Source organism: Cajanus cajan, chromosome 4, assembly GCF_000230855.2.
Source record: "Cajanus cajan strain Asha chromosome 4, NIPB_CcT2T_4, whole genome shotgun sequence".
In the NCBI taxonomy this organism is placed as follows: domain Eukaryota; kingdom Viridiplantae; phylum Streptophyta; class Magnoliopsida; order Fabales; family Fabaceae; genus Cajanus; species Cajanus cajan.
The window spans coordinates 46,741,551-46,765,604 of NC_138520.1; the positions used below are offsets into that span (position 1 = coordinate 46,741,551).

The following is a 24,054-nucleotide window of genomic DNA, read 5'->3' on the forward strand; positions in this document are numbered from 1 at the left end:
TACAACTATAAATCAATATACTTCTTCAGGAAGCTTTAGAAAATTTTTTCCAAACCAAGAAAACTGAGTAAAAAAATTTTAAACAACCAATTCACTCCCCCTCTCTTGGTTAAGCCATCTTTTCTAACAATTGGTATCTAGAGCAAGGTTCTTGAAAATTAATCATAAGATTTTAAAAATGGCAAGTAATAATCTTCCATATGGTAAGGTAGTATCAATACATAGACATTCGATTTTCAATAGTGAAAATTATGTGTACTGGAAAATTAGAATGAAAATTTTCATTGAAGCAATCGATATAGCTATATGGGATGCTATAGAGAATGGTCCATACATTCCTATGAGTGAACAAAAAGGTGAGAAGAGATAAAAACATTGGAGTGAGCAGAGCGATGATGAAAAGAGAATAGCAAAATATGATGCTAAGTTTGAAGCCCCTCATGAAGATCTTTATGAAGATTAAAGAAAAAGTTTTAGCTTTGATGTAGCTATAGATTTATCTTTGTTTAGCTTTGATTTAGTTTGCTTCATTTTGTATTGTATGGCTTATGTGAAAAGGATATTTTATTAATTATTAATTAGACTTAGGCTTGAATGTATTTACATGTCATGATTGATTAATTGTTAAGAATACATCTTGTTTAACTAAACATAAAACTCAATGTTTCTCATTTCATGTGAAAACATGATGTAATAGATTATCAAGTGTTGGTAATAGATTACAAAGTGTTTTGACATAATATGAAACTTGGTTCATTCAAAAGAATTCAAGATTATTAAGTCAAGTAATAAATTACCATTTCAGGTAATATATTACTGAAACTTAGTTTTGAAGGGGAATTCAAAGTCGTCTTTGTTATAATAGATTACCAATTGAAGTAATAGATTACCGTGGTGACTTCTGAGTGAAAAAAAGTGAAACATGTTGAAAAAGCATCGAGTTAATCGATTACCCATATCAGTAATCGATTACCTCTGCTCAAAATTGAGCTTTATGGTTCTTGCAACACGTGTTAATCGATTACCAAGATCACTAATCGATTACCATAGTGTTTTACTCAATCTGATTTTAGTTTCATTAAAGACTGGTAATAAATTACCTGCTATGGTAATAAATTACTATTGTTACGACTTTTTAGTGCTGAAATCTTTCTTTCTCTATAAATATAACTCTTTTCATAAACTTAAAAGATGGATGACACATATGATTAGAGAAAATCAAAGAAAGGAAAAAGAAAAATATTTTATAATTTGAAAAACATTTTAAGTGAAAATCAAATCAAAATTTTTAGAAGAATCTTAAGAGCAAGTTTGAAAAGCAAGAAATATGTCTTCTTGAAAATAAATTCAATAACTTCAAAGATTATTGTGCTAATCTTTGTGGAAGATCACTTTACACATTAGGTGTAGCAATTCTATCTTTAAACTTTGTTTTTTTATTGCTAGGTGTGTGACTCTTTAAGATAGGGTGTCTCAAGAAAGAGTTAAGAGAAATTTTGGGATAGGTTTTTCTCAAGTGGATTCTTGAGGTGCAAGAATTCCGTGTTTGTGTAACCTTGTGGGATCAAGATTATGTGATTTAGATTCTGATTATAATATTGCTTGTAAATGGTGTTTGTAAAGGATATTATAGTGGAATGATTAGATTTAGTAGAGAGTTAAGTCTGAAACTGGATGTAGGCCTTTGTATGACTGATCCAGTATATATCACTATGCAAATTTTCTCTTAACCTTTATACCTTGTTATAATTCATGTTGAATTGATAAAAAGAAATTTTAAGAAGTTACCAATTGCTGATTTGGCAAAATCTATGTATGTTATATGCAATTTGGTAATAAAGAAATAAGGTAATTACTAAAATCAATTTGGATTACAATATTTGTTTTGCTATGTATTAAATATGATAAATTGTATTTTTGATTGAATTAGTAATCTGAATGTGATTTACTAAAATTGGTCTAAGAAAGAAAGAAATTAGAAAGAGTGTTTGGAAGACCATTAGAAGTCGTCTAAGCGAAGAATCTATTCAACCCCATTTCTAGATTCGTGTTCCACCCGAGATCAACAATTGGTACAAGAGTTGAAATTTGTTAATTACTCAAGTTAGATCCTTAGAACCCTTAGAATGGCTAGTAATCAATTACCTTTTGCTAAAGGTGCCTCTATAAACAGACCTCCTCTATTTTGTGGTGATAACTATCCTTTCTGGAAAGTAAAAATAAAAATATTTATGAAATCTGTTCATAGAAGTATTTGGCAAGCTGTAATTACTGACTACAAAATTCCTACAGTAAACATAGAAGGGAAAATTATTGAGAAACCTTTTAATAGCTGGAAAATGAGTGAAATTAGGAGAATTGAAAATGATGCTAAAACTTTAAATATTATACATTCAGTATTAAATTCTGATGATTTTTTTAGAATTTCAACTTGTACTATAGCTAAGGAAGCATTGGGACTTGATACAAGTTACTCATGAAGGAACTCCAGAAGTTAGGCGTGCAAGAAAGAATACACTCATCCAAGAATATGACACATTTAGAATGACTCAAGGAGAAACCACCATGGACTTGCAAAAAAGGTTCACTCACATAATAAATCACATAAAAGGACTAGGAAAGATCTTTGATGAAGACGAGGTTAATGTGAAAGTTCTAAAGTCACTTAATAGGAGATGGCAACCTACTGTGACAACCATTATCAAATCCAAAAACTTAGCTAAAATGAAAAGTGTTGAGTTATTTGGAAACCTAAGAGAGTATGAAATGGATATGACTAGAATGGCTGAGGAAGAGCAAAATGACAAGAAAGTTAAAGGTCTAGCTTTGAACATAGAAAACTCCTCAAGTCAAGAAGAATGCAGTAGCAAGGAAGAAGAATCTAAAAAAGAAGAGCTGAACTTAATGGTAAGAAAATTTTGGAGAATTATGAAGAAGAACTTCAAAAACAAACCATCAAGTCAGAAGAAATTCTTCAAGAAAAATGACAATTCCTCTCCAAAGTTTAAATGTTTTGAGTGTGGGAAAGCTGGTCAAATAAAGGCTGATTGTCCCAACTTAAGAACGCAAGGAAATGAGGAAAATAAATCTAAATTTAGATCCAAGAAGAAGAAAGCTTATATAGCTTGGGAGGATAATGCTTCTATAACCTCTAGCAATAATGAACAAGATTATGAGGTAAATCTTTGTCTCATGACTAGATATGCACTACTACATACTGCATTATCTACATCGATTCTGCAAAGTCATCTATATCGGTTCTAAAATCGATATAGAATAGAATGACTTAGAAAATGTATACAGTTCTACATTGATTTCAGAACTGATGTAGATTTGTGCAAATTCTACGTTGATTTTCTGAAGAACTGATGTAGATTCATACACAAATCTACATCGGTTTCTTGAGAACCGATGTAGATTTGTGCATAAATTTACATCAGGTATTTTGAAAACAAATGTAGATTGAATTTTTTTAAAAGAAAAATCATGCTTATTTTTAAATTCTTTCTGATTACCTGTAATGAATATATATATATAAATCTGATATATATTTTTCATCTATATAATGGACAAATATTATGCATCAAAATTAACTTGGCCACCACAAAAGTATGAAAGGAAATGATTGTTATGCATTACAGTAAGGTTATCTGTTAAACTTAATTTGTTAATAATCATGTGTGAGACATTAGATCCTCCGGGAATTGCTTGATCCAAAATTAAATTCCCATCTAGACTTGAAGCCAAAAAAATAAAAAATAAATTGTGACAGGGCTACATTTTCCTCTGTACAAACTAGATTGTCGTACTTGCTCATTTACAAGGGGAGGATTCAAAGTGAAATATTGCTAATGCTATGTATACATGTGCCCTATATTATAACTTTGTTAATCTAATCACAAATATTCTTTATAATTTAACCCTCACTTTATTTATGAGCAACAAATATTGTTAATCCAAAATTTTATTTTCCATCAAAAGTCTAATAACATTAAAAATTGAGTTTTTAAGAAGAGAAGTATCATGCTCTACATGCTTCCTGTCAAATCCGGTTTATCTGTTTATGTCATAATGTAAACACAAAACACACCAATAATAAAATTATTGCAATATTATGAAAAAACAATAACACAATAGACTGGTTAAGGATTTCCTATGTATTGCACTGTAGAAAGTAAATTTACGTACCAATTTTGCCCATAATTCCCTTTTAATGGAAATATGGAATTAATATCAATGACGGACATACTTACGGTTAGCCAATTATTTTATTAAGAGAAATTAGTTTATCTGCTTGCAATAAAAAGACCAAAAAGATACATTAATGTATCAACTTCAAATATGAAAGATGTAGACTTAAGTCAGAACCTGTTTCCTAGAAATTTTCTTGACGAAAACCCTGTGATAAAAAAACTAAAAGAATGCACATTTATTATTTTTTATCTATGAATACATAAATTAATTGAAAATATATTATTTTAACTTGATCGGTAATTTCAAATTTATATCATGACTTTATAATCGTGAAACATTTATGTGAATCATTAACATACAAATGGGATATCATTACTAGAATTTCTCTTATTACATGCAATTTTTCCTGCGAATTTTTCATAAAAATTCTCAAGAAACGTTGTTCCTACAAATTTTTCTGTGAAATTTTATCTCTAGGTAATACCTTCGTGGATAATTTGTTTCTGCGAATTTTAAAATCCATAAAAAAATTTCCTACGAAAAAAATTACCAGGAAATTCTTCTGCGAAAAAAATTCGCAGGAAAGTTTCCTGTGAAATTTCCTGAGAATTTTTTTGCAAAAAAAAAAATCAAAGAAATTACTATTCAGAGGTAATTTTTGTACAATTTCTATTAATAATTCTTCAACTTTCAAATGCTTACAATGAATTCATCTGAAGCATGTAAATTATAGGTCTAACACTCAACTATACAAAATCAACTTGTAAGGTGAGTGTTACTCTTTAATTGTTTTATTTCTAATCGATATGGGACTTAAGGTAAGTCTTTTAATACTTAAACTTATAAATTTATATAATTTTTTATTAACAACCATATCATGGTCCATGTATCTTATTCAACCTCCCATTCCATCTCTTGCATTAATTAAAGCATTGTCTTCAACATTGAGTTTAACAAAGCCTGGATATAGAGGAGTCCAAACTCCAAACCACCCATCTTATCTATTGGTTCTAGCTAGCTAATTAGGACATGGTTATTAGGTATTTTATAATAAAATAGGATGATTTGTCTTTAGATGTCTTAGTTAATTTTGTAGGTGAAAGAAGATACTAAAAGAAGAAAAATGTGGATAAAAAAAAGGTTGCCACCAAACAAACGAAAGCTAACCATAGATGAAATTTAACACAAGATAGCCTTTCTATAATCTACTATGAGGACTACAGAGTTACACTAAAACAAGATCAATTTTAAAAGAATGTCAAAATGCAGGGTAAATAAACTTCTTTTCAGGAACCTCTGGGCTTTAATTAGGAGGAATCCTAGAGACTCAAAATCCATGTGACAATTCTACCTAGTAGACAACCCAATATAAGAAGTTTATTTTCCCATCTACCATTTACACTCTTCCTTTTCTTCTGACTTAGGATTAGAAATCTGAAATGAAATTACACACTTGTCTCTCCTTCAATACCATGTATTTTCTATTTCTATCACCTCACTCATAGCATTTTCCTCACTCACCTTATCATATTTTCCCACAACACTGCACATTTTTGTGTCTCTAGAAACAGACATGATCCTACTACCAGAACCATCTCTTGTAGTGGAACTAGGCCACTCTAAATTGAATTTTATCCAACATGAGCAAGAAAACTTGCACCTTTAAATTGACCACCAATATAGTTGCATATAACTTGTTGAATTAACTATCCAACTTGAAATAGCAAGCAACACAGGGTTTCATAATAACATGATGATTTTGGGATTAATCTAACTAATTAACCCCTTAACTATTAGGAATTTCAATATGAACTGAAAAGGGGAGTATTACATAAAGAAAAATAGGAAAAGATGAGCATAAAGGGAGAAACACAAGTCAAATACTATATTGCTAAAAGAAAGCATGGTATGTTACTAATACTATACTTGATGCAGCTTGAAGAAGTAGAAGGAAAATAGCTGTAAAAAAGCAAGTTGACTATGCAGTACCACAAGAAGTGGGCAAGGATAATCAGCTACAAATTACACCACCAACTACATTATCAACAAAGGATGTAGCTTCAGCAAAAAAATCAAAATCAAACCTAAATTAGAAGTGAATTACTTTACTTGGCTTCATCAGAATGTTGCGACAAAGCGAAACAAACCCTAATCAAAGATTCAAGCTCCGTGTAGGGACTTCAATTTGATCGTTCGTGAGTTGTACACAGGCTTAATTCATAATTTCAAAAGATAGAATCCAAAAAGAAAACAACGAGATTTTGGAAGCTCTAGTAGAATCATAGATTAGAATTCTAAAGTTCAAAACCGAAAGAGAACAACGATGATGCTTACAATTAGTATCCGGAAAGAAAACAATGAGGTTTCAAGGTTGCATCCAAAGTTGGCATGCACTTTCTTTGTATATCAACAATGATGCTTCGAGAGTCAAGGGTTCTTTGGGGGGAAAGGGCTCGCACATGCAGGTGAGCAAACAAATGCTTTTAATATTACATCAGTCACTAAGTGAACTGATGTAGATCTCTTTACATTTTAGGGTTATTTACAAAAATGGTACCGCATTTTGAATACTACATCGATCCCACTCAACAGAACATTGAATATTTACATCGATCCCATGCAAAACTGATGTAATATGCTTTATATTATACTTTTAATTACAAAAATACCACCGCATTTGATTTCTACGTCATTTTTACTACAATGGATGTAGAATTGGAGACGTGGAACAATAACTTTCTAGTAGTGATGATTCAGATTATGAGGTAAGTGATTCAAACTCATCCACTTGTTCATACAATCAAATACAAGATACATTTTTTGAACTATATACTGAAGCAAAGAAAATAGGAAATCTGAATAAAATCTATAAAGGCAAAATAAGAGAATTAGAATTGAAAATGTCTTTTCTAGAAAAAGAAAATGAGACTTTAGAAACTGAAATTAGTACGTTGAAATTGCCTTGTATAGACTGCATCCAAAAACTTGTATTATGCATTAAAATCAAAAGAAAACAAAAGAGCTGAATGGAAAAATAATTATAGCAAATCCATGATTCCACATTTTTCATGTAACTATTGTATGAAACCTGGACACAATTATTCTAGATGCATGATTAGGAAATATAGTGTTCCTAGTGGAAGTTTTAGATGGATTAAAAAGTTTGAGTATGTACACACTAACTCTAAAGGACCCAAGTTCTTTTGGGTACCAAAATAAAGTTAATTTCTTAATTATAGGTGTGCTTGAGAGCCAAGTAAACAATGTGATATCTAGACAATGGTTGCTCAAGCATATGACAAGGGATAAAAGCAAGTTTATCACCCTACAAGAAAGAGAAAGTGGTACAGTAACCTATTGTCGCAACCCAAAAATTTCCGATCTCGCGACTAATGGTTTAGACATCCTTTTAAAGATCTCATCAATTAAGGAATGCCCGGACACCAGACTAATCCTTAATTAATGGTTTTGAAAATAAGTTCTATGGAGCCGCCACCAATATTTTACTCAAAACATTGGAAAAAGAAAAGGATTTTTAAAAGTCCAATAATGGTCTTGATAACCAGAATCGGGTTCGGGGGTCGGTTATGTGTAGGAAGACATTAAGCACCCCTACAATGCCCTAAATCGGTACCCTACGATGAAGATAACATAATAAGAATTAATAATTAAAATATTTAATCTCCTTTATTAATAATTATTTACATGCTTGAAATTTAAATTATACAATTAATCCTAAAATGTTTACATGATTATTTTTATTATAAATAATATTTATTAAAAATAAGAAATAAAAGAGAGAGAAGAAAATTAGCTGAAATACCTCTTGAACGAGCTCTATTAATCTTCAAAGATGGAGATTTGGGTGCTTTTTGGCAACCCTTCACACTACAATGCCTCACAAAAATCTCAAGAAATACACAGAGAGGGGGAGAGAGAAAAAGAGAGAAATTTCCTGCTCTATGGAGCTTTGAACGAAATTTTTGGAGACCTGAGAAATGAGCCCTAGCTGTCTATTTATAGACTTCGGAAAGGGGGTCCAGAACGGCCCGTTCCAAAATCGGAACGCCCGTTCTGGATATGGCCGTTTCGTGTAAAATTCGTATACTGGAACGGCCCGTTCTGAAATCCGAACGGCCCGTTCCAGTAGTGAGAATAACACATGATTTTTAGACCGGAACGGGTTCCAGATTTAGGAAAGGCCCGTTCCGGTTTAAGAACGGGCCGTTCCAGATCCGTTCCAATTAACCTTTTAGCCCTTTTTTGAGGAGTTTGGAACGGCCTGTTCTAATCTTGGAACGACCCGTTCCAATTTCAGAACAGCCCGTTCCAAATTAGGGTTTTTAGCCTTTTGGGAGCCTCGGAACGGCCCGTTCTGGACCTTGGAACGGCCCGTTCCGATTTTGGAACGGTCCGTTCCGGGCCAAAAAATATTTAATTTGTGCTTTTGGGCCCTCTGAAGTCCTGTCTTCTTGTTGGCATGCTTCGGGAGCTCCTTCCCTTCGTAACAGAGGTCCATGTCCTTGTTTGTATGCCCCCGGATGAAATTGGGTGTCTACAGCTGCCCCTCTTTACTTGTCCTTTGGAATAGTAATGTGTTGCTTTTCCAAAGGCAAGAAAAGACGTAGATATTTCGTCCGGGTCTTCTCTTCGTCTCTTTGGTGCTTCTGCATTGTTTCCCTTGTGATAATGTGTAGCTTCTTTCGCTCTGAGGTTATGTAACCCTCTTCGATCTTGTACTAGTTTTGAGGATCTAGCAACCTTTTCACTAAGGTCAGGTAACCCATTTTGTACTAGTTTTGGGGATCTAGCAACCCTTTCACTAAGGTCAGGTAACCCAATTTGTACTAGTTTTGGGGATCTAGCAACCCTTTCACTAAGGTAAACCCTTTCACTAAGGTCAAGTAACCCACTTTGTACTAGTTTTGGGGATCTAGCAACCCTTTCACTAAGGTCAGGTAACCCACTTTGTACTAGTTTTGGGGATCTAGCAACCCTTTCACTAAGGTCAGGTAACCCAATTTGTACTAGTTTTGGGGATCTAGCAACCCTTTCACTAAGGTCAGGTAACCCACTTTGTACTAGTTTTGGGGATCTAGCAACCCTTTCACTAAAGTCAGGTAACCCAATTTGTACTAGTTTTGGGGATCTAGCAACCCTTTCACTAAGGTCAGGTAACCCAATTTGTACTAGTTTTGGGGATCTAGCAACCCTTTCACTAAGATCAGGTAACCCACTTTGTACTAGTTTTGGGGATCTAGCAACCCTTTCGCTAAGATCAGGTAACCCACTTTGTACTAGTTTTGGGGATCTAGCAACCCTTTCACTAAGGTCAGGTAACCCATTTTGTTTTTGTACTTGATGTCTTCTTGTTGGTGTTGTGAGATGAAAAACTGCCCCCAGGTTGATGGGCAGGAGATGTTTGATGTGCCCCTGTGTTGGTGGGCGGAGAAGTAGATGAATGACACGGATTCCGATGTTGCCCCCTGCCATGTGAGTATTGTGATGCCTCTCCAGGCGTCTTTTTGTGGTAGGTTGGTAAGAGTTTGGTATTGTTTTTGTCAATGTGAGTATTGTAATGCCTCTCCAGGCGTCTGCTTATGGTAGGTTTTTTCTGATTTTTATATTTGTTTAGCTTCGGCTTTTTTCATGTTTGAAACTTGCCTTTTTCTACTATTTTTCTAAATGCTTCGGCTTTTTAACATGTACGAAGCTTTCCTTTTTCCGCTATTTTCTTAAATGCTTCGGTTTTTTCAACATGTACGAAGCTTGCCTTTTTCTCATGTTGTTGCTTTTGCTCTTTATTGTCATCATTGGTGGAGGGCTCCATTCCCATGATGTTATTTGCTCTATCTTTATTGGTGAGTATTATTTTGGAAGCCACTCCTGACTTTGGTTAGAAAGTCATTCCTGGTCTTGGCATTCTCTTAGATCATCCTTCATTCGGTTGAGGAGTAAGGCGTGATGGCCTCTTCATGCTTATAGACTTGCTTGCTTGGTCGATTCCATTCAATTCTACTGTTGATATGTCTTTGCTTAGTGGACACATAGAATCACTTGGGGTTGTTGTTTGTCACTGCTTCGACTCATGCTTGGCTTTTGAGCTTTTACAAGTGCTTTATCCTAATGACTCCTTCTGACCCATAACAAGTAGAATGCATGGATGCATGGATGCAATGAAAATGCAAGGCAAGAATGATTTTTTTTTATTTTTGTGTAACGCCCTTCCATATGCCCCGAACTCATATGCATGCGATGCAGTTTATGCTCATGTGTTTGTTCCTAAAGATGCAATTCATTTTTTTATGTCGGGAAATTAACTTGTACGTGTTAAGGTTAATGTTGACGATTCCTTTTCATTCATGTCGTTTATGATCATTGTTGGGATATGTTCTTTTGAACACGAGGTTCCAGTGGCTCCTCAATTATCAATGTGTAGTCAAGCGTCTCCCAACTCCGTTCGGGGACGTCTCGATCTTTTCTCTGTGAGTATTCACTGTGCATTCTCCGTGTATATTTTTGGTACCATTTTAATGCCATAAAGGTCAAGAGAAAAGAAAGAAGGGATGTTTGTATTTTTTTCAAAAGATTGTTAGAAGGGAGTTTTTTTTCAAAAGGGGTTTTTAGAAGAATGGCTGGCCAAGGTGGGCTTTAGTGTTTATGGCTATTAAACAAGGCATATTTGTTGCAAAGAAGCTATCATTGTGTTTTATCCTTTTTGGAAAGTGGAGTGATGACTCGGGGTTGCGTTTTGTTTAGATGATCCCCCTGAGCTGCCTTTCGGTTTTCAACTCAGGTTGCTGCTTTAACGTCATAACTTTTGCCTAGGTCACTTGAGATGTGTTTCCTAGCGGACATTTTTCTTTTGATCTTTTCTTTTGCCTAGGTTACCCAATTTTGCTTGTGGGTTGCCTAGCAGATCTTGCCCTAACTTTTGCGCAGCCCCCTTAGTGGGTTTCCTGTCGGGCCTTCTTTTTCGCAGCATTTTTGTGGGACGACTTTATTTTTATTGAACCCTAGTCATGTTTGGATTTTTGATTGTTCTTTTGTTATCCTTTCCATGCTATTATCGAGTAACATCTTTGTCGCAAATATATTTTGTTTATTAAGGGTTGATGGATGAGGCCTAGAGTGAATATTTTAAAGGGAGAAGAGAAATGAAAGACTGTTATGGCATTTAAAACAGTACTTCCAATTTACACGTGCCCCTTTAGCAAAGCTCGGAGGCGGGCATGCCCCGAGTTCGTGATTCATACATAGAGAGATTAACCGAGGTTGCCCCCTAGAGAGGCATGGTTGACGATTGGTTGAACTACATTATGAATGCATTCCCACTTGCTTGAATGTGGGCGTTTCGACTTCGGAGTGAAACCTTTATGAATTCTTGCTTTCTAAAGGGAATACTCAAGCCTCCTTTCGGTTTTCAACTCAAGCAGGCATTACTATTTTTTATGTATCCCTAACTTTTGCATAGGACGTATCCTATCGGGATTTTGATTCTTTTTTCTTTACCCTAATTTTTGCCTAGGACACCCTTTACGGGTTTTCATCCTAGCGAGTTTTCGCCCTGCAATGTCTTTATTTCTCAATTGGATTTTGTCTTGTGATTCCCTAGTGTCGCCACCGGCCCGAAACGGGCTTTCGTCATTCGCGAAGGATGGTTGGACTCTTTTATTTGTTTACAAATATGGATTGCTAGAATGACTTATTCTCAAACTGAGACCTTGTCAAACGAGCAATTTTATTAAAAGGCTCACCAATCCATGTTAATCCCAAGCGGGACCCTCCATGGATTAGCGGTTTTCATAAAAAGGAAGGGTTCGTGGAGTCACCACCAATGTTTTACTCAAAACATTGGAAAAAGAAGTTTAAGGCAATCGATTCAAAAATCGACTTTGGCCATGACAACCAGAGTCGGGTAAGGGAGTCGGTTACGCGTGGGGAAGGTGTTAGCACCCCACAGCGCCCCTTTCGGGTTCCCTATGACAGATTATTTAAAAATAATAGTGCAAAATTACTAAATTACCCCTATTTATTCTAAGCAATTAAAAATTAACTATCTACATGATGACAGTTTAAATATGTACACACAGAAAGCGGTAAAAGAAGGGACTTTAAAGAGATAAACCTTTGAAGCGTGCTTTCTTATATATCTTGACAGAAATTGGGAAGCGTTTTGGCGTTCCCTCCCTCTACAAGACCGCTCGCTCCCTCCTATAAAATTTTAACTATGGAAATCCGGAGGATTTCCCTTCGACTAGGTTCGAGACTCAAGCAAATGGCTCGTGACTCAAGAACTTCGTCGGATCAACTCTCCGAGTGATTTCTAGGCAGAGCACTGCTCAAAAAAACCCAGAATACTCAAGAAAAGGGTTAAAACCCAGTCCAAAAGTGTAGAATGACGTCCAATTGACGTCATATTTATAGGGATGAGGCGCAATACGGCCTCTGGGGGTCAATACGGTCCGTATTGAAGTTTTGAACTACAATACGGCCGTATTGAATTCAATACGGCCGTATTGAATTCAATACGGCCGTATTGAATTCAATACGGCCGTATTGAAGTTCAAAAAACCTCAATACGGCCGTATTGAAGTTCAGTGCAGCCGTATTGAAGTTCAGTGCAGCCGTATTGAATTCAATGCAGCCGTATTGAAGTTCAGAAACTTCAATACGGCCGTATTGAGTTCAGTGCGGCCGTATTGTAGTTTAAAATGTTCAATACGGCCGTACTGAACTTCTGGGAGGCCGTATTGGGCTTCATTCCCTCCACTTTCTTATTTTTTGCTACTCTAAGACCTCTAAACCTACAGATTGTCGTCCTAGGGTCTTCCAGGGTCTTCCAGGAGTTCTTTCGGCTGACTTTCCTTTGGTCTTCGAGAGTCTTCAAGCTTTATTTCCGACCCGGACAATTTTAGGGGTCTACAACTGCCCCCCCTTTACTTAGTCAAACGGCTTTTAGTGTACCGTTTGACAAGTAAAGGAGTTGACCCAATTGTCCGGGGAATAAGCCATCCTTCCGACTTGTAGCGTCTTCCGGTGGAAAAATTGTTGAGTAGCCTCTCCAGGTTGAGCTTGCCCTCTCCAGGGTTGCATACCTCTGTGCTTCTGATCACTTTGGTAGCGTGAGTCTTGCCCTCTCCAGGGTGAGTTTGCCCTCTCCAGGGTGAGTTTGCCCTCTCCAGGGTCTGCGGTTTGCCCTCCCCAGGGTGAGTTTGCCCTCTCCAGGGTCTGCGGTTTGCCCTCCCCAGGGTGAGTTTGCCCTCTCCAGGGTCTGCGGTTTGCCCTCCCCAGGGTGAGTATTAGTCGTCGCCTCTCCAGGCTCATTGCATACCTCGGTGCTCTGGACATCTGGGTAGCGTGAGTTTGCCCTCTCCAGGGTCGTGCATACCTCGGTGCTCTGGACATCTGGGTAGCTGAGTATTGCCTCTCCAGGCTTGTGCATACCTCGGTGCTCTGGACATCTGGGTAGCTGAGTATTGCCTCTCCAGGCTTGTGCATACCTCGGTGCTCTCGACAACTGGGTAGCTAAGTATTGCCTCTTAGGCTTGTGCATACCTCGGTGCTCTCGACAACTGGGTAGCTGAGTATTGCCTCTTAGGCTTGTGCATACCTCGGTGCTCTCGACAACTGGGTAGCTGAGTACCGCCTCTCCAGTCTTGTGCATACCTCGGTGCTCTCGACAACTGGGTAGCTGAGTATTGCCTCTCAGGCTTGTGCATACCTCGGTGCTCTCGACAACTGGGTAGCTGAGTACCGCCTCTCCAGGCTTGTGCATACCTCGGTGCTCTCGACAACTGGGTAGCTGAGTAGCGCCTCTTAGGCTTTGAGATGATTTTGTCTCCACAGTCCACGATGCTGCTTCGACGACTGTTTTTGATTTTGGTGCCGCTGAGGGCTGGATAACGCAGGGATCCGTCTAGGGGATGTGCAGTCATTCATAGGTTCTTGTGTCCCAACTTTCCATTGCGTAGTTGGTACCCATTGAGGAATTTCTGTTTCCTTGGGGTGTAGACACGAAGATGCTCTTTCTGATGTGAGCGATGCCTTATGTTTGGCTGACGTCCTTTGACGTTGGTGGAGTATCCCGGTTATCCTTATTCGGGTGACTCTTTTTGATTTTTGGATTTTGTTGCCTCTGTGTAGGCTGTTATCCGCTAGGGGATTTTGTCATTGGTTGTAATTGGCCTCTTCTGTTAGGTGTATCAGCTTGACGTTCAATGATTGGCTGAGAGCCGGATTCCACTTGGGGAATGATTATTGATCTTTTGGATTTTTGATTTTCCTTTTTTGAAGGAGTGCCTCTTGTGTAGGCGACTGGGGATTTGAAGTTCTTATGCATCCCAGAGTATTATTTAGAAAGCCTCTTCAGGCTTAGCTTCACTATTCGTTTGAGTTGGAAAGCTACCTTCCACTGAGGAAGTTTAAGTCCTTTCGACTTGGATATTCTGTTTAGATGATCAAGCCTCCCTTGGGGAATTTTGCTGATCTTGGTTTGATAGCTTTCACTGGGGAATTTGGCCCATGAGTGGAAGCTGAGATATCTCTGGGGAGTATTATTTCTGCGAGCCTCTCCAGGCTCATTTATTCTGTACAGTTGGGGAGTATTATTTCAGCAAGCCTCTCCAGGCTCAGTTATTCTGAGAGAGTATTATTTCGGCGAGCCTCTCCAGGCTCGATTATTCTGTATGAGTATTATTTCGGCAAGCCTCTCCAGGCTCAATTATTCTGTGGGAGTATTATTTCAACGAGCCTCTCCAGGCTCAGTTATTCTGAGGAAGTATTTTTTCAGCAAGCCTCTCCAGGCTCAATTATTCTGAGAGTATTATTTCGGCAAGCCTCTCCAGGCTCAGTTATTCTGTATGAGTATTATTTCGGCAAGCCTCTCCAGGCTCAATTATTCTGTGGGAGTATTGTTTCGGCAAGCCTCTCCAGGCTCAGTTATTCCGAGAGAGTATTATTTCAGCAAGCCTCTCCAGGCTCAGTTATTCTGAAGGAGTATTATTTCGGCAAGCCTCTCCAGGCTCAATTATTCTGATGAGGGAGTATTATTTCGGCGAGCCTCTCCAGGCTCAATTATTCTGAGAGAGTATTATTTCAGCAAGCCTCTCCAGGCTCAGTTATTCTGAAGGAGTATTATTTCGGCAATCCTCTCCAGGCTCAATTATTCTGATGAGGGAGTATTATTTCGGCGAGCCTCTCCAGGCTCAATTATTCTGAGAGAGTATTATTTCGGCAAGCCTCTCCAGGCTCAATTATTCTGTATGATGAATTGGTTTTTTGTTCAGCCCGAGAATGCGAGCTGAGACGTCTTTTGGAGAGTATTATTTTGGCAAGCCTCTCCAGGCTCAGTTATTCTGTATAATTTGTTGGATTTTCTGTATTTTGCCTTTTTGTTGATTTTGGCTTTTTCTGTGTTTTTGCCTTTTTTGTTGATTTTGGCTTTTCCTGTGTTTTTGCCTTTTTTGTTGATTTTGGCTTTTTCTGTGTTTTTGCCTTTTTTGTTGATTTCGGCTTTTTCTGTATTTTTTGTCTCTGAGGAGTATTATTTTGGCAAGCCTCTTCAGGCTCAGTTATTCTGAGAGAGTATTATTTCGGCGAGCCTCTCCAGGCTCCATTATTCTAAGAGAGTATTATTTTGGCGAGCCTCTCCAGGCTCAGTTATTCTGAGAGAGTATTATTTCGGCGAGCCTCTCCAGGCTCAATTATTCTGAGAGAGTATTATTTCGGCGAGCCTCTCCAGGCTCAGTTATTCTGAGAGTATTATTTCGGCAAGCCTCTCCAGGCTCAGTTATTCTGTACGTTTTATTGATTTTCTGAATTTCTGCATTTTGTTTGTTGCTGTCATACACAAGCAATTTTTCTATTTTTTCTATTTTATGCGACTGCCTCATGATGAGGTCTTTGAATATTTCTTTGTGGCCAATACGGCCATATCTATTTCAGTATGCCCGTACTGAGTTGAAAATTTGTTCATAACCCTGTTTTTAGTACGGGTGTACTGAACATGATACGGGCGCATTGTTTTTTCTGAAGTTTATATTTTTTGTTTTTTTCAATAAACAGAGAATAAGTGATCTTCCATTACACCTATCATCTGTATGCATGTATGCAGTATGATGCACCTAATTCTATTTGATTTACTTTTCAAAAGAATTAACCGATGCGTTTCTCTGTTTGGATTTTTGCCATTCCTCTAGACGGGCTGTGTGCTGCCGATTTCTGTAACCGAGGAATGATGCATGTTATATTGAGATTTGGTGTCATCAACCAAATGATTTTCCTTTCCTTTAGAAGATGTGTCAACCCTCCTATTGACTACTATATCTCCATGTTTCCACTAGATTATTCAAAAATCGTTTGGGACAAGAGAGAAAAGAAGGAAAGGATATTTTTTTCGAAAGTTTGTGTTTTAGAGGGGATTATTTATTTTTTGAAAAATGGATTTTGTAAGAATGGCTTGGCCAATGGTAGGCTTAAGTGTTTAGGCTTGTTTGATTAAACACTTATGAAGTTAAGCACGTCTTGGTTATTAACATTTGTGATTTTGACAACTTGGATAGCTTTTCTTGAGCCCCTTTGTTGAATTCAGTTGGTGGTACCATCATGGATTTATTCTGTTTTTCGATTGCCCTAACTTTTGCCTAAAACACCCATTTGTGGAGTTTTAGCGGGCTTTTGTTTTTGTTCATTATTTTGCAACCCTAATTTTTGCCTAGGTCACCCTTTTGTGGGATTCCTAGCGGGTCTTTTGCTCTTATTTTTGCGCAGCCCCCTTTTTGGGTTTCCTGCCGAGCTTCTTTTATTTTAAAGGATTTATTTTTATCCATGATGGCACTTGTCGAGGCCAAGGAAAGGTGCTCCAAGTTGTCGTGCACACTTCCACACAAAATGATGTGGGTTTATTGATTATTAAGACGATTTTAACCTCACTTATGTTCATTCAAACAGGGTTAAATAATGTGGTTTAGAATTTTATTGCAAGCAAGAAAAGAAGCAATAAGAAATAATGATGAATGATTTTATTATAATCATAGTGGAAAACATGTGCCCTATCGAGGCTCGGGGGTCGGGCTGTCCCCGAGGAGTAATCTCTAATAGTCATCAGGCCTATACATCTCTATCGGAAGGAGAAGAGCACTTGATGACGACGACCGGCCTTGACGCTTGTGAACCGGCCTTCCTGAAGATCTGGCTTAAAGAACGTCGAGAAGGATCTTGATTCCTCTTCGTTCTTTGATCTTTGTTAGGGTTGTATCCTAACCCTTGTTTCCCCGGATTATCCTTGATAATAGGTAGCTCGGGAATTCCTTGGGAATCCTTGCCAAGTCCTTGTCCTGGCAAGTATCCATTCTTGGTGAGCATATGGGCTACCTTCTTCATTTCTCGGGGAAATGTTTCAACATTGGCGATCTCCAATGCTTGGAAGGCGGTTTCTAAAGCTTCCTCTGCTGCATCCACGTAAGGTATGGTGGATGGCTTGCTGATAAGTATGTCATCTTCAGCTTGTACGGTCACCAGTTTGTCATCCACTATGAATTTGACTTTCTGGTGGAGCGTAGAGGGAACAGCTTTCGCATCATGAATCCAAGGTCGGCCGAGGAGACAGCTATATGCGGGAGAAATGTCCATCACTTGAAATTCGACGTTGAAGATGGTGGGTCCAATTTGGATTGGAAGATTGACTTCTCCCACCACTTCTCTTTTAGAACCGTCGAAAGCTCGAACGATCATGTTGCTCGGGCGCATTTGGACTCCCTTGATTGCCACTTGCTCGAGCGTTCTTTTTGGCATCACATTCAAGGAAGATCCATTGTCTACCAAGACTTTAGCGATGTGGTACTCCTTGCACTTTACAGAGATGTGCAAGGGCTTGTTGTGGTTCGGTCCCTCAGCGGGGATTTCTTCATCGGTGAAAGTGAGGTGATCATTAGCCGTGATGTGACTAACAATCCCCTCAAACTTGTCTTGGGAGATAGTGTGCGACACATATGCCTCGTTCAAAACTTTCAACAGAGCTTGCCGATGCGGTTCGGAGCTTAGGATCAACGACAACAGCGTAATCTTTGCTGGCGTCCTATGAAGTTGATCCACGATGGAGTACTCGCTCTGTCGGATAAACTTTAACAGCTCGTCTGTCTCCTCCTCGGATTCTTTTTCCTCGGTTTTCTTTTCTTCTTTTCCTTTATTCTTGGGAGCTTTATCCTGAAGATCTTCGGGAGTGTAGATCCTGCCACTCCTAGTCATGCCCCCAAGTCCAGTGATGTTGGAGATATTGCTGTTGGCAGAAGAGTGGATGTCGTATATCCACGGCACAGCCTTATTTGATTCGTAAGGGAAAGGCCTTGGAGCAGTGATCCTTAATGGTGTTGGACCTTCCCCTTTATTCGTCTTGATTACCAACAACGGAGTTGATGTGCGCTCGCTTGGCGCGGTTGTTGGCTTACACTTAATAACAAATGGCGTGCGATCCATTCTTTGATTATACGCATCGATTAATTCTTTCTTTTTATTAATGTTTATTATTAAATTACTTGGAGAGATGTATGCAAATGAATGACTATGAAATGCAAGGGCAATTGAGAGATTTCATAAATCAAAAACTTGATTTCATTGATCATAAAAAGTGTACAACTTATCATACGATGCTTTGAAGCAATTTTTTACAATATGAGAAAAGTCGGTAAAAACCCACAGGCGGGTTCATATTTCTTCTCCATTCGTCTTCGGCTTCCTCTACATGGCGTGCCATTGCTTCAACTTGCGTATGGACTGCTTGGCTCATATCATCACTGATCTTCTGAGCGTCCTTCGCTTTTTGAATGTGATAGTTGATCATGGCCTGCAACTCATTGAGCTCGTCTTCGGCTCGATCCTTCTCCTCTCGGAGTCTAGCCATTTGTGCTAGTCCTTCCCTTTCCCTCTTGCGGAAGTTGGAAAGGCTTGCGGTTTGTTGTTGAGCAACTTCCCGCCATTGTTGTGCGTCGGATCGAGTCAAGAGCAGATCGTCTTGCATATCCTTGATCAACTGTGCCTGCCTTGCATACTCGGCTTCAAGGCGTGCTATCTTTGCGTTAATTTCTTGGAGTTGACTACTCGGTTCAACCTTTGGCATTTTGGATGCCCGAGTAGCCTCCTCGTTGAGGTTAGCACATTCATCCTTGAGCCGCTCTATCTCGTGGTCTTTCTTCTTGCATTGCCTTTGTAGACCATCGATGACGAAACTGGATTCTTCATTTTTTTCTTCAAGAACTCTCATTTGACCTCCCATAATTTCCAGCTTCTTGGTCAAGGCGTCGACTTGTTCTTGCATTATCCTCCTTGTAGTTGCGGTTGCGCAAGAGGTGGATGGTTGGGACACCCCTCTCTCGCTCCTCCATATCTCGTAGTCGGTGGAGGCGGATACCCGAGGCTTTCCAAGCTCTCGATCTCCCTCATAGATTGGTTTCTCCCACGCTCTAATGACAGCGTGCATATCCCTCAGATGCTCGGAATCAAAGGAGAAACACAACCCTCCAAGCTCCTCTTGAACAGGAACAATCTGAGTCCTCATAAGTTGCCTCATAGCCAATCTAGGTGAGTAGGCTATGCAACCTCTAAGGCCCATCAATGGTATGCTTGGATAGCTACCGCATCTCATCAATATATTGCTCGGACGGAACCAAGGACAAACCCATGTGAAGTGTTCAATACTCCACTGTTCCATCTCTTCCTTCCACTCGGAAGCATATCGGCGGCATACGGGGATCTTCGAAAAACTCCTCAGCGGATCGGGCAAGGTCCCCATGTGACTAGAGGCATAGAAGTGTGTGATTCCCCATACATACAACAAGGAGGTACAGCATCGGATAGTCTTCCCTTGCTTCTGCTGAGATAGGTTAACAGAAAGCAAGGTGTCAGCAAGAATGGCAGGCACGGGACTCTTCATGTGTACGTCCCAAGCGAAGAAAGCGTCCATAGCAGCATGGTCCACTGTGTTAGCGTGAAAGGGGAATAAGATCGTCCCAAACACGGCTAACGCTAAAGTCTTGTTGAAAGCTAACCAATCTCCCTCACCAGCCAAGGAAGAGAGGTGGTCTTCAATCATTGCGAGCTTCCAACCCTTGATACTGCCGTTCCCCACTAAAGCGGATGATCGTGATGGCAGTTTGACTTGAGTTGCGACCCTCTCTACGGCCACATGATTTTCATGGAAGATATAGACCCCGGCTGATTTGGGCCATCGAAGCATGAGCTCGTACTCCTCGAGAGTAGGAACTAAGTCAAACTGAGGGAACTCGAAACAATGCAGATCGAGACTCCAAAAATGGACCAATGCTCTCAGAAAAGCTGGATCCACACAAATCTTCATCAAGTCGAGGACTCGTCCATAAGATTTTTCGAACTCCAAACGAGCCTCTCGCGGCATCAAGGAACAGAGGTGATCCAACCTCTCGGCACGGTACAATAAGAAGTCCACTTTCTTCAATTGCCCTTGTATTCCCCTAGATCCCTCCATAATCTACAATAAAATGCATGATATGAGATGATGACGTTGAATATGCATGCATTGTGTTTATTCAACTAAGCATTATCATGTTTTTAGGATGTCCCTAAGATGATGCATGATATTGCTTGGTTTGGGTAAATAACCCTTTTTTCCTTTTTTTGGGTATTTTGTTTTTTGTATATATTTTTTGGGTGAAAAGGGAATCTACCTATATGAATGTGATGAAGGTAGATGTTAACACCGTATAATGGAAGATTCTTATTCCTATTTATTCTTATTTTTTAAAAGAATAGGAATGTTGTATGTTTAAAGAAATGCAATGTATGTTCAAACAATTTCACATAAACAATGCACAAACAATTCACTCATCCACGAACAGTCACGAGCGAATCACGAGGTAGGGGTATCCTGCAGAAAAGTGCATATTCAAGGTGGTTCTGACTGTTCTCACCGGTCTGAGGCCCCCAAGGTGCCCCCATTATAGGGACCCAATTCCTCTCGTCGTAAGCCGATGGAAAGCTCCAACGCACTGTCGGACTCGAGTTCATGGTTATCACCTTGAGTGGTGCTTTCCGACAACGGTCTACGGGCACCTATAGACCCATTCGACAACCGGCCGTACTAACATCCACTCCCTATGGCTTACCACTCATGCCCCCGGGTATAGAGGGAACTGTTGTGTGCAAAGGTTTGTGTGCAATTTATATTTCAAACAATTGCGAGAATTTAAACATACAACAGTTATTAAAGCCAAATAGATAAACATGTTATCATACAAGCAAGGGGTAATGAAGTAATTTTAACTATTATTTGTTAAAAATAATCTGTCACTAAATGGGACTGACTCTCGAAGCTTCCCCAGTGGAGTCGCCATCTGTCGCCACCGGCCCGAAACGGGCTTTCGGCATTCGCGAAGGATGGTTGGACTCTTTTATTTGTTTACAAATATGGATTGCTAGAATGACTTATTCTCAAACTGAGACCTTGTCAAACGAGCAATTTTATTAAAAGGCTCACCAATCCATGTTAATCCCAAGCGGGACCCTCCATGGATTAGCGGTTTTCATAAAAAGGAAGGGTTCGTGGAGTCGCCACCAATGTTTTACTCAAAACATTGGAAAAAGAAGTTTAAGGCAATCGATTCAAAAATCGACTTTGGCCATGACAACCAGAGTCGGGTAAGGGAGTCGGTTACGCGTGGGGAAGGTGTTAGCACCCCACAGCGCCCCTTTCGGGTTCCCTATGACAGATTATTTAAAAATAATAGTGCAAAATTACTAAATTACCCCTATTTATTCTAAGCAATTAAAAATTAACTATCTACATGATGACAGTTTAAATATGTACACACAGAAAGCGGTAAAAGAAGGGACTTTAAAGAGATAAACCTTTGAAGCGTGCTTTCTTATATATCTTGACAGAAATTGGGAAGCGTTTTGGCGTTCCCTCCCTCTACAAGACCGCTCGCTCCCTCCTATAAAATTTTAACTATGGAAATCCGGAGGATTTCCCTTCGACTAGGTTCGAGATTCAAGCAAATGGCTCGTGACTCAAGAACTTCGTCGGATCAACTCTCCGAGTGATTTCTAGGCAGAGCACTGCTCAAAAAAACCCAGAATACTCAAGAAGAGGGTTAAAACCCAGTCCAAAAGTGTAGAATGACGTCCAATTGACGTCATATTTATAGGGATGAGGCGCAATACGGCCTCTGGGGGTCAATACGGTCCGTATTGAAGTTTTGAACTACAATACGGCCGTATTGAATTCAATACGGCCGTATTGAAGTTCAAAAAACCTCAATACGGCCGTATTGAAGTTCAGTGCAGCCGTATTGAAGTTTAGTGCAGCCGTATTGAATTCAATGCAGCCGTATTAAAGTTCAGAAACTTCAATACGGCCGTATTGAGTTCAGTGCGGCCGTATTGTAGTTTAAAATGTTCAATACGGCCGTACTGAACTTCTGGGAGGCCGTATTGGGCTTCATTCCCTCCACTTTCTTATTTTTTGCTACTCTAAGACCTCTAAACCTACAGATTGTCGTCCTAGGGTCTTCCAGGGTCTTCCAGGAGTTCTTCCGGCTGACTTTCCTTTGGTCTTCGAGAGTCTTCAAGCTTTATTTCCGACCCGGACAATTTTAGGGGTCTACACCTAGAAGCAAGGATTCATCCATTCTTGAGCATTCCTCCTATCCCGACAATTGTCATTTCGTCATGGGAAAGTCTCGCTGTTTGAATCGTCGATTTGGGCGTGTGATGCCCCTAATTACTGATAAGTATTTCCCGATTTGATGTATCAGGTTCGCATTTGATTACAGTAATTTCCATTATCCGGCTAACACGCACAAATTAGAATTCCCTTTTTATTCGTATTTATTATTTACAAGGAAGACGTGTTATCTATATGAAACGTAAAATAGGATGCAAAGACATATGAGAAATTCAACGGATATCATTCTCATTGATTTTTGTTTAGAGAATATTCTTTGCATACTATTACATGAGTCTTCCATTTCTAATGAATGTATGCTAATGTACTATCCTAGGAGATGCATGATATTTATTTTTGCCTAAATTTTATCATGTTTTTTAACTAAGAGTTATGATGCATGATTTTTTTTGTTATATATATATATATATATTTTTTTTTTTGAAATAAACTACCCTATATGATGCTTTAGAGTTAGGGTATACATAAGGGAATTAAAATTTTTATCATATTTTTTTTCATTAATATCTACTTGTTTGTAATTCTTATCTATTTGAAATAAATAAACACAAACAAATGCAACACGCATATGCTCAAACAAATGTACACCCGCGAACAGTCACGTTTAAATCCTTGGTCTGTGGTCCCTGCAAGAAAAGTGCATTGTATAGGACGGTTCTAATCTCACTGGTCTTAAGGCCCCCAAGGTGCCCCCTAGTATTTCGGGCTAGAGTAACCAGTTATCACCTTGAGTGTGATTTCCGACAAGGCTCGCAGGCTCCAAGGCCAAACTTGGGCCGGTCGTACGTCAACCACTCCCTATGTTTATTACTCTCATGCCCCCGGGTGTAGGGGAAACTGTTGTGTGCAAAGGTTTGTGTACAGTTTTATTCAAACAGGTGCAAAATTTAAATAAACAAACAAACAAATATTAAAGCCAAACAAATAAAACAAATAAAGTAAAGGGGAAAAATATTTAAATTATTATTTTTTATTTTATTAACTTCATCAATTAAATGGGTCTGACCCTCTTTAAAGGTCCCCAGTGGAGTCGCCATCTGTCGCAACCCGAAAATTTCCGATCTCGCGACTAATGGTTTAGACATCCTTTTAAAGATCTCATCAATTAAGGAATGCCCGGACACCAGACTAATCCTTAATTAATG

The 24,054-nt window shown here is 38.8% G+C and overlaps 1 protein-coding gene across 1 annotated transcript in view; it reads left to right on the forward strand.

Moving 5' to 3' along the window:
- Positions 1-271: 271 nt before the first annotated feature.
- Positions 272-24,054, forward strand: part of LOC109794204 (uncharacterized) — a 30,146-nt gene continuing 6,363 nt past the window's right edge. The window contains exons 1-3 of the mRNA XM_083073558.1: positions 272-356; positions 1,624-1,700; positions 2,443-3,177. Coding sequence (XP_082929684.1) covers positions 272-356; positions 1,624-1,700; positions 2,443-3,177 — 897 coding nt within the window. The remainder of the gene's footprint in view (positions 357-1,623; positions 1,701-2,442; positions 3,178-24,054) is intronic.